Source organism: Eulemur rufifrons, chromosome 9 (assembly GCF_041146395.1).
Source record: "Eulemur rufifrons isolate Redbay chromosome 9, OSU_ERuf_1, whole genome shotgun sequence".
Taxonomy (NCBI): domain Eukaryota; kingdom Metazoa; phylum Chordata; class Mammalia; order Primates; family Lemuridae; genus Eulemur; species Eulemur rufifrons.
The window spans coordinates 40,131,204-40,146,771 of record NC_090991.1 but is presented as its reverse complement, the minus strand read 5'-3'; the positions used below and the strand labels follow the sequence as shown (position 1 = coordinate 40,146,771).

At 49.3% G+C, this 15,568-nt stretch overlaps 1 protein-coding gene across 1 annotated transcript; it reads right to left on the bottom strand.

Annotated features, from left to right (window-relative positions):
• Positions 1–9,379: 9,379 nt before the first annotated feature.
• FZD2 (frizzled class receptor 2) lies at positions 9,380–11,150 on the bottom strand. The gene has a single exon (XM_069481520.1). It carries the CDS (start codon positions 11,133–11,135, stop codon positions 9,438–9,440), a length of 1,698 nt encoding a protein of 565 aa, XP_069337621.1. The 5' UTR covers positions 11,136–11,150; the 3' UTR covers positions 9,380–9,437.
• Between the last annotated feature and the right edge of the window lie 4,418 nt (positions 11,151–15,568).

Genomic DNA, 15,568 nt, shown 5'->3' with positions numbered 1-15,568 from the left:
CCTGGGAAATATAGTGAGACCCTGTCTTCTAAAAAAAAAAAAAAAAATGAAGGCTACTTAAAAAAAAAAAAAAAAACCAGAAAGTAACATGTGTTGGTGGGGATGTAGAGAAATTGGAATCCTTGTGTACTGTTGGTAGGAATGTAAAATGGTATAACTGCTATAGAAAACAGCATGGCAGTTCCTAAAAAAAAATTTTTTTTAATTATTGTTATATCAAGCTGGCCACAGTGGCTTGTGCCTATAGTCGCAGCTACTCAGCAGTCTGAGGCAGGAGGATCACTTGAGATCAGGAGTTTAAGGGTGTAGTGCTCTATGATCATGCCTGTGAATAGCCACTGCACTCTGGCCTGGGCAAGACCCTGTCTCTAAAAAGAAAGAAAAAAAAAAGATATGATCCAGCAATTCTATTTCTGGGTATATACTGAAAAGAATTGAAAGCAGGGTCTCTAAGAGACATTTGTATACCCATGTTCATAGCAACATTATTCACAGTAGCTAAAACATTGAAGCAACCCAAGTGTCAGATGGATGAATGGTTAAACAAAATATACACACAATAGAATATTATTCAGCCTTAAAAAAGAAGAAAATTCTGGCCAGGTGTGGTGGCTCACACCTGTAATCCTTGCACTTTGGGAGGCTAACATGGGAAGATTGCTTGAGACCAGGAGTTCAAGACCAACCTGAGCAACAGAGCAAGACCTCATCTCTACAAAAAATAGAAAAATTAGCCAGATGTGGTGGCATGCATGGGTAGTCCCAGCTACTTGGGAGGTTGAGGCAGGAGGATCATTTCAGCCCAGGACTTTGAGGTTGCAGTGAGCTATGATGACACCACTGCACTCTAGCTCAGGCAATAATGCAAGACCCTGGGCTCAAGGGATGATAGTTCTTAAGAAATGCTGGTTGATCTAATGATTGAATGAGCAGTTATGGCTCCCAGATTCAGCAACTATTTCTCCTCCATGTGTCCGCTTTATCCAACTCCACCCCAACACCCTGGGCCCGTATGAGAAGGGGCAAAGGTTTCAAAGGCCGCGGTGGAAAGTTAGAGCTGGATTCTTGAGGAGTCAAGCATCTGCAGAGTCTCTGAAAACAGGAAAGGACACAGTGCTGTAGAGGTGTGGCCAGCAGACCCCCAGGCCCTCACACCCATAGTGGGAAAAACTGGAGAATTCTGCAAGGTTTTTCCATTTGGGGGGAGGATGTCTGAAAGTCTTCGTGCCTCAGTTGAAATAGTCCGTAAACGTTGGGTTAAGTGTTAGAGTCTGTTGGAAATACTTAGACCTGGGCCCGAGCCAGCACCTTCCTGGAAGAAATGATTCTGGCTGCTGAGGTGGGGGCAGATGCATGAGAAAAGAAGTCCCCCAGACCAGTGCTCCTCACACTTGGATGTGCAAACAGATCTCCTGGGAATCTTTTTAAAATGGAGCTTCTGACTGAGAAGATAGGAGGTCAGACCCAAAAAGATCCTGCTTTTCTAACAAGCTCCCAGATGTTGGCACTGTTGGAAGGGTGAAGAGTGGGGCCCCGAAGGCAGCTGGAATCACACTTCGAGCAGCAAAGACCTAGAAAACTAGCATTATAATCCAGACACTGAGGTCTCAGGCTTTAAAGAGAGAAGCTGCCATCAGCAACATCAGAAAAACATTCAGGAGATGATGCAGGAGACAATATGGTATAAAGCCAGCCTGAAAAATATCTGCCACGCTTGCCAACCCTTACATTCTTTGATTCTATGACCATGGCAGACATCACTAGTAGATGTCAGCACTATCTCCCACTAAACCAAGAGGATGTCTCATAATCCATCTCAACACAATACTCCAGGCAACCACCCAATTAATTACAGCTGGCATGAGAAATAACCCCATTTGCTATTTCTGGTATTGTGGTTAAGAGTCTGTCTTTGCTCCACTCTGGCTAGTTTCATGCCCTTAAAACTGTGGTTTCCATAAACTTCAGTTATTTTAATATGCTGTAATTTGATGGCCAGGCACGGTGGCTCACACCTATAATCCCAGCATTCTGGGAGGCCAAGGTGGGAGTGTTGCTTGAGCCCAGGTGTTTGAGGTTACAGTGAGCTATGATTGTGCCACTGCTCTTCAGCCTGGACAACAGAGCAAGACTCCATCTCTTAGGAAAAAAACAAACAAACGCAGCACTCATTGCATGGTTACTTTGAACATTAAATGATATTATGAATGTTGAGTGTCTGGCACATAGAAAAGTACAGGTATTCAATAAATGGTGGCTACCGCGTAGAGGGTTGAATATGTGGGCTGCACAATTAGAGGGGATGTGATGGTGAGGCGGGAAAGAGTACGGCAAGGGAGAAAGGAGCCAGGGCTAGGGGTGGGGAAGGATAGGTGGACAAAGGCTGTGCCAGCCAGCGATGGCTGGAGGATTTCCAGCTCTCTGGATGCCACTGGGCTCCCTACTGGCGCTAAAGCTCTGATTGGAAGGGGTGAGTGGTACTTGTCATCTTGAAATATATGAGTACAGAGTGTAGAACTTCTTGTCAAGGAAAGTTGTCAAAGACTTTAAAATGGTCAAAAAGATTACTGCCTATCCTTGTATGTTATCTCTTGAGCTATTTTACAATTCAGGTAACTGATAATAATAGAAATGATTCTTGCCCATAGAAATGCAGATTGTCTCCTGGAGGTGCAAGTGTGGTTTTTGCCCAATCTGGCATCTATTAAGCAAATTTACTTAATCATTCTTGATGACTAGATATGTCTCTGCTCTTTGAATTGTCCTTTGAACTGGTTGTAACATCTTACTGGTTCCTTCATTAATTAATGAGTTACAGGCTAGAGTGCAGTGGTGTGAATTCCTGGGCCCAAGGGATCCTCTTGCCTCAGCCTCTGGAGTAGCTGGGACTACAAGTATGGGCTGCCAAGCCCAGGGTTTTTTTTGTTTGTTTGGTTTGTTTGTAGAGAGCCAGTCTCGGTACCTTGCCCAGACTGGTCTCAAACTCCTGGCCTCAAAGGATCCTCCTACCTTGGCCTTCCAAAGTGTTGGGATTACAGGGATGAGCCTGGCCAGAAAAAAAAAGTTAACATTCCCATTAGCAGTGAGGATTGGCCAGGAGTATTCTAGGACCCTCTGTCCTGCACAAGCTTTTCCACATGCTCCAAACACCATTACATATGTTAGGTTTATAAGAGATTGTCCCCAATTTCATTGCTTGTTTTCCACTATCCAAATAGATACATAATGACTATATTTGTGCTAGACACATCTTCAAACACTTGCATGAGCTTATTTAACAAAACATATAACAAACTCCAAGTACTACACCTCATATTTATCCATCTATTCATTCATTAAACAAACTAGATAGTAAGCTGCATGTGGGCAGGGACTCAGTTTGTGCCCCTCTAGGGCTTAGCAAGTGCCTAACTCATGGCGAGTACTAAGTACACATCCACTGAGCCAAAAACATGAATGAATAAGTGTAACTAGCATGTATTAAGTACTTACTATGTGCCAAGCACTGTTTTAAACACTTTACTTGAGTTAGTTTGTTGAATCCTCATACCAGTTGCAAGGAAATTACAATTACTATCTCCATGTACAGGTAATACACAGAGAAGTTAATTAACTTGCTCAAAGTCAACAGCTAGCAAGTGGCTAAAGCCGGATTCAAGCCCTGGTAGCGTGGCTCCAGAGCCTGTGACTTTGGGTACCCACCTAGCCAGGGATCTTGCTAGGTTCTGAGATACAGAGATAAAAGACACCAAACACAGACTCTCCTCAAGGAAGTCACTTTCAAGAAAGAGACAAATAACTAACAATCACATCATGTGCTCTGACAAGTGAGAACACAGTGCTGGGGACAGAGGATGTCAGAGGACTGGCCAGGGGTCTGGCTGTCTGCAGAGGGGCCATCTGGCCTGAGGTCAGTTCCAAGGCACTGGTAGTTGAAGTCCAGAACAGAGGAAGGGAAGGGTATTCGAGCCACAGGAACAGCGTGTACAAAGCCGTGAAGCACGGTTGGTCTGAGAACCTAAGAGTTCCAAGGCCAGAGCATAGGTGTGCAGGGAAGAGTGGTGGGACATGAGACTGGGGAGGTCAGAGCCAGATGTTGAAAAGCTTCCTGTGCAGAGGGAGGGAGTTTGGATGCCCCTTAGGGGCCTCCTGGGATTGTAAACTAGGGAGTTATGAGCTCAGACCCCACACTCTGCCCCCCAACCCAGAACACTAAACCCAGTACACAGAATTCCCTACAAGCCATAGCCCACCCCAGAGAGTGCTCTGGGAGGCCTAGACAGGAGGGAAATGCTACTGGAGTGTGGGACACACCCAGTGCCACGGGGCAGCAGTGGCTGGGAATCCTCTCCCCAGCCCTCCCACTGCAATTTCTGCAGTCGCCCCCCAGCCTGCCAGCTCAGGCACATTTCCTCCTGTCACATCCCCCATGAGGCCAGAGATAAGAACATCCCCTCCCTCGCCCCCCACCTCCATCTGAAGCAGCTGCAGCTGTGGAGCCTGGCACACCCCAGGCCCCAGTCAGAGGAGGGAGAATGGGGAGACAGACGGTGGGGGGAGCTTCCTGGGGGGCCGTGGCTCTGGGCTGTACCCTCCCCTCCCATAGGACTGAGGCTGGTGATTAGTTGGGTTAATTATATCCAAGCCATTTCCGATTGGCATAAGCCCACCCACCCACAGAGCCTGCCCAGAAGGCAGACAGGCTTGGCCCAGGGTCAGGCTGCTGGGGCACCCGCCACTCTGGGAGGGGTCCTGTCCCCTGTGATAGCCAAACAGAGGCTGGCTGTCCTCCCTCTCTCCCAGGTCTCCTTCTCATCACTTTCAACCCCCATCCTCCTTTATTGCTTGTCCCCACACAAATCCCTTTCGCCCCCCCCTCCCTCCCCCCAGGTTTGGAATGAAATCATGGGGCTCTGAGTTCTGCACTAGGCCCCAACATAAACACTCTGATTGGGGCTAATTATAAGGGCCAGGTTGGGAGGCTGGAGCCTTTAGAAAGCTTTGGCTTTCAAACAAAGGGCCCAGGGCTCAGCCCCCAGCCCAGGCGGGCTCCTTTCCAGGCTTCATGGAAATAAGGAGGGGTCCCAGGGGTAGGCAGTCCTCTCCAAACCCAGTGGTCTATGGGCCTATTCCATGTCCCAAGTCCCATCTTGTCCTTTCTCTGTTGCTTGTTGCTGTCCTTCGCCTCAGCCCTTCCAGGCCTCAAACCCTGGGGCCTTCCCAGATTGCCTGGGGGAGCCACAAGTCTGCAGTGGAAGGCAAGGCAGCTGGGGAGGGGCTCTCAGACTGTGAGGGGCTGGGGCAGGGGGTGGCGCAGGGGAAGCCAGCTGTGACAGCCCCAGCCCTAATTAGCCAGCTTCAAAGCTGGCTGGAGAGAGAGCCCGCCCGCATGTGTGCCCTGCTCACTCAGGCGAGTAAGACATTTCTGTCCTAATCAGGGGAGAGAGAGGGAGAAAAACACTGCCCAGCACCACCCCGAGGAGTGGAACTGGGCTGGAACCCAGAGTCAGGTAGAAAACCTGGGAGCACAGGAAATCATTCCATTCAAACTATCCCTAATGACAGGTTAAAAAAGCCCTCAAGAAATGCACATCCTTTGAGTTGGTGATTCTATTTCTAGAAATTTATCTAAGTAATTACAAAAGTGCTACAATTTATTGAACTTCCACTATGTGCTGGTTCTACATGCATCATCCGATCTAATGCTCACAACCACCTTGCCAGACGGGTACTATCGCCTTTTTATATGAGGACGCTGGGGCTCAGAGGTTAGGAAACTTCTGCACACAAGTGCGCAAGGCTGCTGCGGCAGTGAGCTGAACCAAAGCATCCCAAAGCCTCTGCTTCCCATACATGGTCTGTCTCTGTATACATCCTTCTCCTTTTTACCCCAACTACAAAAGTATTACACATTCATATTCCACTCTGCTGCATCGAGATCGTCACATGAGTGAGGGCAGGCTTGGACTGAGTGAATAATCTGGTTTGGGGGTGCTCCTGGTTTTGCAGGCCCAAAGGTTTTCCCTCATTCATCCCCTGTCTGTAGCAGAGGTGATTAGAGACTGGGGATGTTGAAGTCTGGAAGGTGAAGGCTGTCCCTTGCAGAAGTGGAGACAGGCAGCAATCAGGACTGGGAATGTCTAGACCAGGGGCTGGAAAACTAGCTTGGGCATGGGAGGAGGGAGAGGAGAGGGTATGGACTGATGGTCCAGAAACCTCCTAAAGCTACACAAAATATTGTGTTCATGTGATCTGGCCATTTTTTTTTTCTGGAAGAGGTCCAAAAATTTTTCATATTCTTGGTGACCCCCAGAAGGTTAAGATTCATTTAGAGGTGAGGAGGGTGACCTAGAGGAGGAAGGGACCTGGGTACAGTGAACAGCGAGACTGCAGAAGGGAGGACTCGCCTCCCTAGGCATATGCCTCTGGCACCTGGACAGCCTCTCCCCACTTCCAGAATCCAGCCCAGATCAGGAGCCCCAACACTCCCTTGGAGAGGTTTCTGGAATAATCCAGAAGTCTGGCAGCTCTGGATCCCATTGAGCAGAACCCAATCCTCACTCTTTGTGGAGAAGAATTTTGTCTTGGAAAACATTAGTGGCCTTTTCAGGGGCTGGCTCTTAAAGGATCCTCTTAAAGGACAAAGAGTTTGTAACAAATGGAAAAGATTTCAGGAGGAAAGTCTGATCCACAGGAGAGGGAGTCTCCAGGAGAAATGTCCCGCCCAGGACCTCGAGAACCAGCAGTGTTGCTCCTTTGTGGGATGGGGTGAGGGCGGGAGAGCAGCCTAAATTCCCCCACTGTGGTCTAAAGCTTCTCTTCTTCTAAGAGTTGCTTCATTAAAGGAGTGCGGGCTGGGTGTAGGAGGGAGTGTTCCTCCACAACCTCCTGTAGAGTAATTCAGTCCCTGGCTACCCCCTCGAAGAAGGGGAAGGATCTATGAGATCTATTCTTTCCCAAAGAGGCAATTACCTTCTAATCTATCCTTCTCCCTAGTCATAAAACCTATTCTGTGCGGGTCTCAGGCCCTCTTCCCCTGTGGTGGCAGGAGACTTTCAGGCGGGGGTTGCTAGTGTGAGGGCCCAGGGACAAATGTACCCAAAGCATGCACAGAAAGCTAACATCCTGGGGGGGTTAGAGGTGGAGAGACTCTTCCCAAATCTTGCACAGAGACCAGCACTCCTCTTCCCACTGGGCTCAATCCCAGGCACTAGAAAACCCTAATGGATTCAGGGGCTTTCACCATTATTACCTGCAGAGGCACACAATTTGTTTGTAATTTAACTCTTTCCTGGAGCCCTTGTGGGGTTCCTTTAGAATCTTGCAACAAATGGAGCTGGGGCGGTGACACATCTCCCTGCCTGCTGCTTTGATAGTTGACGTAACCTTATGTTGAGATTTCACACTCATCATCATTTAATAAAAAAAAAACTAGGTTTAAGTAGCCACCAACACAAAAGTTTGTGGGGGGGATTATATATTTCGGGATGGGGGCTCTGCTGAAATCCCTAGGCTTCATACAATACCAAACAAAGCCCCACATATGACTTCAATTACCACCAAACATTTCCAGTTCCCCTCCCCCAACATAAACTAACACAAGCAAACACTTCGAAGTAAGTGTTCTAGCTTACTTTCTCCCTAGTCCCTAAGACAGCCAACAAAGGATGGTAAAGCACCATTTTCTTCATAACCATTTAGCTAAAAAAGCAACCTCTAGGGCTGGGAACACTCTTCTCTGCCTCACCCCCAACCAACTAGGTAAAAGGGAGAGGGGAGGAGGTGGTGTGGTTTGGTTAAACTAATAAAATGTTACAACCCTGTTAAATACAATTAAAGGGCTAGATCTCTCTAAGATAATTAAATGCACTTTATTATTATGATTATGAGCTTTTAATTTGCCCTATCAAGAAACAGGAAATGGTGAAAATTGAGTTATGTGGCATACTTGTCTTCAAATCAATGTTTTGGAATTAAAATTCTAAGATATTCCAAATAGTTGAGGAAAATGATGTGTGTTGGAAACTGGAATCCTCATACCAGCAGATATTTTATATTATACATCACTTCTCAGGCAGCTAACTTAAGAAAAGTCTTGACTTTAATTTGTGGGGGGTAGGGAGAAGATAAGAAACATCTGTTACAAACATTCTATCAATCTTGCGATATAGAAAGTCTTGTAAACACTCAACCCCACCCCCACAGCCACAAAGACCCTGTCCAGAGCCTTCTTCTAAAGCAAAGATAACCCACTTTTTTTCCTTCTGTGTAAGTTTTAAAGAAACCAGTCTTTTGTCAAAGAAAAACTAAAAATCCCACCAGCCCAGCAGTCCCCTCCCTCCTACCCAACCCATTTTTATTGCTTTTTGAAAAAAAATAAGCCCCCGACAACAACAAAAACCCACACACAACCCACACACTGCTAACCTGAATGCCAGAGATTTTCTATTGGGGAGACAGCAGACGGCAGGGAAAGAAGGGGAGGGATGCAAAGAGATCTCAACCCCCCAAACTTTGCAAGCAAATGCTCAAAAGCTAACGCTTCCCCTAAAAACGCAGGCGGTCAGGATCAGTACTCAAGGTGGTGAGCATGTTGTGTGCGTGTGTTGGGGGGAGTTGGTTTCAAAACACACTTCACAAAGCATTTTCTGCCCACTCTAAGCGCTTGGTTCAGCCGGTTGAAAAGAAAAGTCAGAGAGAGGAGAAAGACCTTCCAGCCTGCAGGGGAGTGGGCCAGGGGTGAAGGCCGTTCCTCAGCCGATCTCCGCCCCCTCCCCCCGTTTTTTTTTTTTTTCCACGTCTTCATCTCGGTTGGGAAGTTTCCAAAGATCGAGTGGAGACAGAACAAGTGAGGAGAGAAAGAAAGGGGAAAAGAGAAATAAAACAAAACAAATCTTGTTCAAAAATATCCAACAGCGTTCACAGGCCCCGCGTCTGTGAGGAGGCTCGAAAATTCAGCTTTTATAGAAGTTGAATGGAACAAACTCCCAACTCCTCACAGCTCCCAGAAACAGCGCTCAGGCTGGGTGCCTCTCCCAGCAGGCCCGGCCCTGGCCCTGCCGAATCACCCCAAAATTCCAACCAAGGACTTGCAGTTTGTAAAGGGCATTTAAGAAAGCGGGGAGCCTCCCCAGCTCCTGCTTCACCCCCTCCCCGCCCCGTATTCTTCAGCCCTGGAGCCCTAACCGCTGTGGGCTTTTTTTTTTTTTTTTTTCCTTTTTTCTTTTAAATAGAAAATATATAATTAAATTTACAAAGACTATTTACAGTTTTAATTACAAACCTTGTGGGAGTGTTGGGCAGAGTTCTCTTTAAAAAGCAAACCTAAAAAAGAAATGGTTTCGACTGTTCTTTATTTAAAAAAATAAAATAAGGAGTCTGTAGGAGCCCCCCCAGGACGAAGGAAGGCGCGGTGCCCGTCCGGCCCGGGGCGCCCCTCACACGGTGGTCTCGCCGTGCCGGCTGTTGGTGAGACGGGTGTAGAACTTCCTCCACGAGTGCAGCGTCTTGCCCGACCAGATCCAGAAGCCCGACGTGATGCCCACGATGAGCGTCATGAGGTATTTGATCATGTAGACGGTGAAGTCGGGGGACATGCGCGGCGTGTAGTGCGCCGGGCACGGGATGGCCAGGCTCTTGCAGTGCTGGCTCACCCACGAGCGCTCCCAGTGCTCGCGGAAGGCCTGCTCGTAGAAGTAGCAGGCTATGACGATGGTGGCGGGCACCGTGTAGAGCACAGAGAAGACTCCGATGCGCACCATGAGCCGCTCCAGCTTCTCAGTCTTGGTGCCATCGTGCTTCATGATAGTGCGGATGCGGAAGAGCGACACGAAACCAGCCAGGAGGAAGGACGTGCCGATGAACAGGTACACGAAGAGCGGCGCCAGCACGAAGCCCCGCAGCGGGTCCAGGCTGTTGAGGCCCACGAAGCACACGCCGCTCAGCAGGTCGCCGTCGATCTGGCCCATGGCCAGGATGGTGATGGTCTTGACGGCGGGCACGGCCCAGGCGGCCAGGTGGAAGTACTGCGAGTTGGCCTCAATGGCTTCATGGCCCCACTTCATGCCGGCTGCCAGAAACCAGGTGAGCGACAGGATGACCCACCAGATGGAGCTGGCCATGCTGAAGAAGTACAGCATCATGAAAAGGATGGTGCAGCCCTCCTTCTTGGTGCCCTGCACCACCGTGCGGTAGCCGTCCTCGGAGAATCGCTCGTTGCACACCACTCGCTCCTGGAGCACGAAGCCGGCGATGTACGCTACCGACACCATAGTGTAGCAGCCCGACAGAAATATGATAGGCCGCTCTGGGTAGCGGAAGCGCTGCATGTCCACCAAGTACGTGGTGACAGTAAAGAAAGTGGAGGCACAGCACAGCACCGACCAAATGAGGATCCAAAGGCGCGCAAAACGCGTCTCCTCTTGCGAGAAGAACATGGAGCCATCGGGCCGCGCCGGTTCGCAGGGCGCAGCACAATCACGCTCACCCAGAAACTTGTAGCTGAGATAGGATGGCACCTTGAGGACGCGCGGGCAGTGGAACGGGTGCTCCAGCGTGGCGTAGCGCGGGGGCGCACCGCCGCCGCCTGGGCCACCAGGGGTGCCGCCAGCGCCCGGCTGCAGTCCCTGCGGCGGCGCGGTGGTGAGCAGCGCCGGAGCTCCGTCCTCGGAGTGGTTCTGGCCCACGCAGATCTGCTCGGCGCCGTGGCGCGGGAAGTGCTCGCAACGCAGGCGCTCGGGCCACTGGAAACCAAACTTGTTCATGAGCGCCTCGCAGCCCTGGCGTGCGCGCTCGCAGATGGAGCGGCACGGCGGGATGGCCTGTTCCAGCACGGTGCACACCGGTGCGTACATGGAGCACAGGAAGAAGCGCAGTTCGGGCGAGCACTGCACCTTTACCAGCGGATAGAACTGGTGCACCTCCAGGCCCGCGTCCTCCTGGTTTGTATGGCCCAGAAGGTTGGGCATGATGGTCTGGTTGTAGGCGATGTCCGTGCACAGCGGGATGGAGATGGGCTGGCAGAAGCCGTGGTCCGGGATGGAGATGCCCTTCTCCCCGTGGAACTGGGCCGGCCCGGCGGCGGGCAGCAACAGCAGCGACAGCAGCAGGCGGGGCAGGGCGCTGCGGGGCCGCATGCTGGCCGCCGCCCCCCACCCGGCTCCTGGGCGGCCCCCCGCCCCCGCCCCCAACCCCGAGACCGCGCGCCTTCCCCGCCGCCTCCTAGCTGCGGCCGCCGCCTCCCGCGCCTCTTAGCAAACTTTGCTCGTGGCCTCAGAGTTGGGGAGGCCGGGCGGGGGAGGGGGCGGCGCGCCTGCCCGCTAGCTCGCCGCGGTCCGACTGAGCCGCCCGACACACCGCGCGCCGCTCCCCTCTCTCCTCCTCTTCCTCCTCCTCTCGCCTCTCGGCTCCCCCTCTCCCCTCCCTTCTCCACCCCGCGACTCCTTTGTGCCTCCTCCAGCCCTCACCTCGGCCTCTCGGATCCCAATTAGTCGGTTTCAAGGGGGCCCCCGCTGGTGGCCCCGCCTTCGCTTCAGCCCCCCAAAAAAGGGATCCTTGAAACCGCCCCGTCGAGCTCTAAGCACCATCCCAAAATGTGCTCTCAGCCAATCAGATTTAAACCCGAGGACCAGCCCCGAGGGCTGGATTGGTCGACCACAACATAATGAGATCAGAAACCAGATGCCAAGAAAACTTCCCCCCCTCCTTTTGCTTTTTAAAGAGACAAGCTATTATTACATTAAGGGCTGTTTGACCAGCCCGGGATTTCTCCGGAGTCGCCGCGGCGAGATCCGGAGACACACATTCCCGAGAGCTGCGGTGGACCCAGGCCACTCGACCCTGATCACTCTTCTTCCGGGGGCCAAGGCGCTCTGCCGGGTAGGGGCTCTTTAAATCCTTGCTCCAGCCCCGGCTTCTCGAACCCCACCTATTCCAGTCCAATTTTTCAAATCAAGTGAAAAATCTCAAGTTTAAAAATTTTTAAAAACCCCAAAACCAAGAGACTTGCAACCTAACAGTTTACAAAGGCTTTTCTCTCCGCCCCTTCTCATGGATCCCAGACAAAAGTTTCACTTCACTTTACACGTAGACCCCCTAGGAGTCCGCCCCTCCCCTCCCCCTACACACACCCTTAAATAACCCTCTGAAAAAATGGGAGCCTGTCTCTTTAAGAGGCTCTTAAAGGGACCTGGACTCCCGGGCGTAATTGCCCCGTAGCGAGCACAAAGGAGCCCATTATGGTTCTTTGTGTTCGGTGGCACCTCAAAGTGAGAAAACTCAGGAACTCCGAGGCCCGGAGCTAGAGGGTTTTTGGGGGGAGGTGTTGGCGAGGTGAAGGAGAATGGCCCTGAGCTTCGGCTTCTCCCGCCCCCTTCTTCCGAGGCAAATCTTAATTATGCAAAGTAAAGTTTAGTTGCCGTAAGGAGGAGGTCTTAATCGAAAATTAATGGTGGAGGGTTGGGGGTGACGGGCAGTTTTGAGTAAAGAGACGACTCTCTTAGGCCGGACGAATGTTTGGAGGAACTTTCCTTCTGCCTCCGCACCTCTGCCTCCGACCCCTAAAAGCTTCCAGATACAGTCTCCAGGGAGAGAGGGGAGTTTTACCCAAACCTTAAGCGATTCCACACCAGAAAAGGGGTGGTGTGTGTGGCGACGGAGGAGGCTGGGGGTTTTGGTGGATTATTCTCTCCCCCCTCTCACCTGGTTGTGGGGTGGGAGGTGGCCGGCAGAGTTCCTGCTGGTTTAGAAAGAAGTTTCTTCCTCCTCCCCCCCACCCCTAGGATTTTAAATTTGAGAGGGGGGTCTGGGGAGGAAAGGAGGAATTTGTATGTAAATCTCCTGGGTCTGGTACTGGCTGATGGATCAATTATTTCTGTTGTCTCTCCGGACTGAAAGGGGAGGGAAGACTTAAAAAGAAGAAAGAAAATTGAGTTTAGAAAGCCCCTTTGCTTCTCAGTATGGGCCAAATCCTCCCAGTCTGGAGAACTGTTTCCTGCTCTAATATAGAAAAAGATTGCTTTAAACAACAGCAGCAGCAAAAAAGAAATTTAAAAGAAAGAAAGAAGAAAAGGGTGGGGAAAAGGAAGGAAAATAAGTAGATGGATACAAGGGATGCAGGTTTGACAGGATTCAAAAAAATTTTTTTGAATAAATAATATAAAGATTTTCAGGTTCTTTACAACTTCAAAATGCTCCTTGTTGTATCTTGGAGAAGTTGCCTTTTCCCTACTCTAGGAAGAAAGGTTTCCTTTAAAATCAGGAGAATCAGTTAAAATGGCTTCTATCAAAAGACAGGCAGTAAGAAATGCTGGCAAGGATATGGAGAAAGGAGAACCCTTGTACACTGTTGGTGGGAATGTAAATTAGTGCAACTATGGAGAACAGTACGGAGGTTCCTCAAAAAACTAAAAATAGAACTACCCTATGACCCAGCAATCCCACTGCTGAGTATATACCCAAAGGAGGAGAATTCAATTTATCAGAAAGATGTCTGCACTCCCAGGTTTATTGCAGCACTATTTGCAATAGCAAAGATTTGGAATCAACCAAAGTGTCCATCAACAGATAAATGGATAAAGAAATTGTGGTACATATATACAATGGAATATTACATAGCCACAAAAACAGTGAAATCCTGCCATTTGCAACAACATGAATGGAACTGGAGAACGTTATGTTCAGTGAAATAAGCCAAGCACGGAAAGACAAATCTTCCATGTTCTCACTCGTATGCGGGGGCTAAATATTAAAAACAATTGATCTCATGGAGATAGAGAGTAGAATAATGGTTACCAGAGGCTGGGAAGGGTAGTGTGGAGGGAATAAGTGGAGATGGTTAATGGATACAAAAATATAGTTAGATAGATAGAATGAACAATATTTGATAGCACAATAAAGTGACTATAATCAACAATAAGTTAAGGTATACTATGAAATAATTAAAAGAGTGGAATTAGAATGTTCCTAACACAAAGAAATGATAAATGCCAGGGGGTGTGGGGCTAAAAAAAAAAAAAAAAGAAAAGAAATGATAAATGCCTGAGATGATGGATACTCCAATTATCCTGATTTGGTTAATTCACATTGTATGCCTGTATCAAAATATCACATGTGCCCTATAAAGATATATAACAATTATGTACCCATGATAATTAAAAATTAAACAAAACAAAATGAGGGGGATATGACTGTTTTCTGTCCATCCCATTTCCATTCTAACCCTAGCTATTCTACCCACAAGCCCATTTTCTCCCAGAGCAGACTAGAGATGAGAAAGTTGTCCCCTCAAGTTGTCCCCTCTCTTCTCCACAGGGCCCCATCTGAGCCTGAGCTATTGCTCCTTCTGTCCTCCCACCTAGGCCACCTCAAGGCATCTTTAGAGTTGGTACCAAGCCCTGCAGCTAAATGGTGGAAACAAAAATGAATAAGACAGACTCCTTTACCCCACTTAGGAAGCTCACAGTCTGGTAGGAAATTGAGCACAAATCTCCAATGTAAACACAGCATCTTCAATTTATTTCCATGACAAATCTGTTTTCCTGCCCTAGGGCCAGGCCTACATGACAGTTATCCCTTCCCCAGCCACCCCAAGGCAGATGGAAAGCTGGAGCTGGAAAATGGAAACCAAGGACATTCTTCTATTCACTCTGTCAACCTTTCATTCCTTCAGCACACTTTTATTCTGTTTCCAAACCACCGTAGTAGGCGCTGTGAAGAATGCAGAGAAAGATGGCACAGCTGCCCTTCAAGAGTTTATAGTAGCCTAGAAGAAAAGTGATAATGATAAGGAAAACCCCCATCTATTACTTGGCATATCAGCCACCTGATACCCTCACCCCTTACAGAAGACACTCATCAACATAGTACTAATCTATTACCTGGCGCATCAGCATAACACTAATCTATTACCTGGCACATCAGCATAACACTAAACCTATTACCTGACGCATCAACTAACCTATTACCTGGCGCGTTAGCCACCTGAGACCCCACCCCTCAGACTACCCCAACTTAATAAAAGTGGGAAAAATCGGGTAGACAGGGCTCAGAATTTGGTGGCAAGACCCCTCTGAGCCGCTGGCGAATAAACTTTGATTCTCCGACTCTCCGTGTGCCGCTCGGTTTGTCCTCGGGACCACCCACTGTAACACTTGCTGTAACAGTTCCACAAAGATCTTACATTTGTCTAGCATTTGTACATGAAATACGTAGAAATCACAATATTTCATGATTACGCTTGCCTTTTATGTGAGGGACCTGAGTATGAACAGGAGGAGAACCCACATCCTCAGATCGCAGGCCCACAGCACTTTCCACTTTGTCAACCTGCCTCTGGACAACGTGGGCAAGGGCAGGGCGTGGTGATCGCGTGAAACATGGAATGGGCAGGGAGCACAAGTACCTTGGCCCTGTTAGAGCCCCGAATGCATCTCCAAGAGTGATGGCAGAGGGGCTCTAACTAGGCAGGGATATTAGGTACCTTGCAACACAGTCTGGGCTCCTGGAGATGGGCCTACACCGGAGAGTTTAGGAAAGGTCACACTCGAGTTTTAGATAGTGCCTTTGGGCA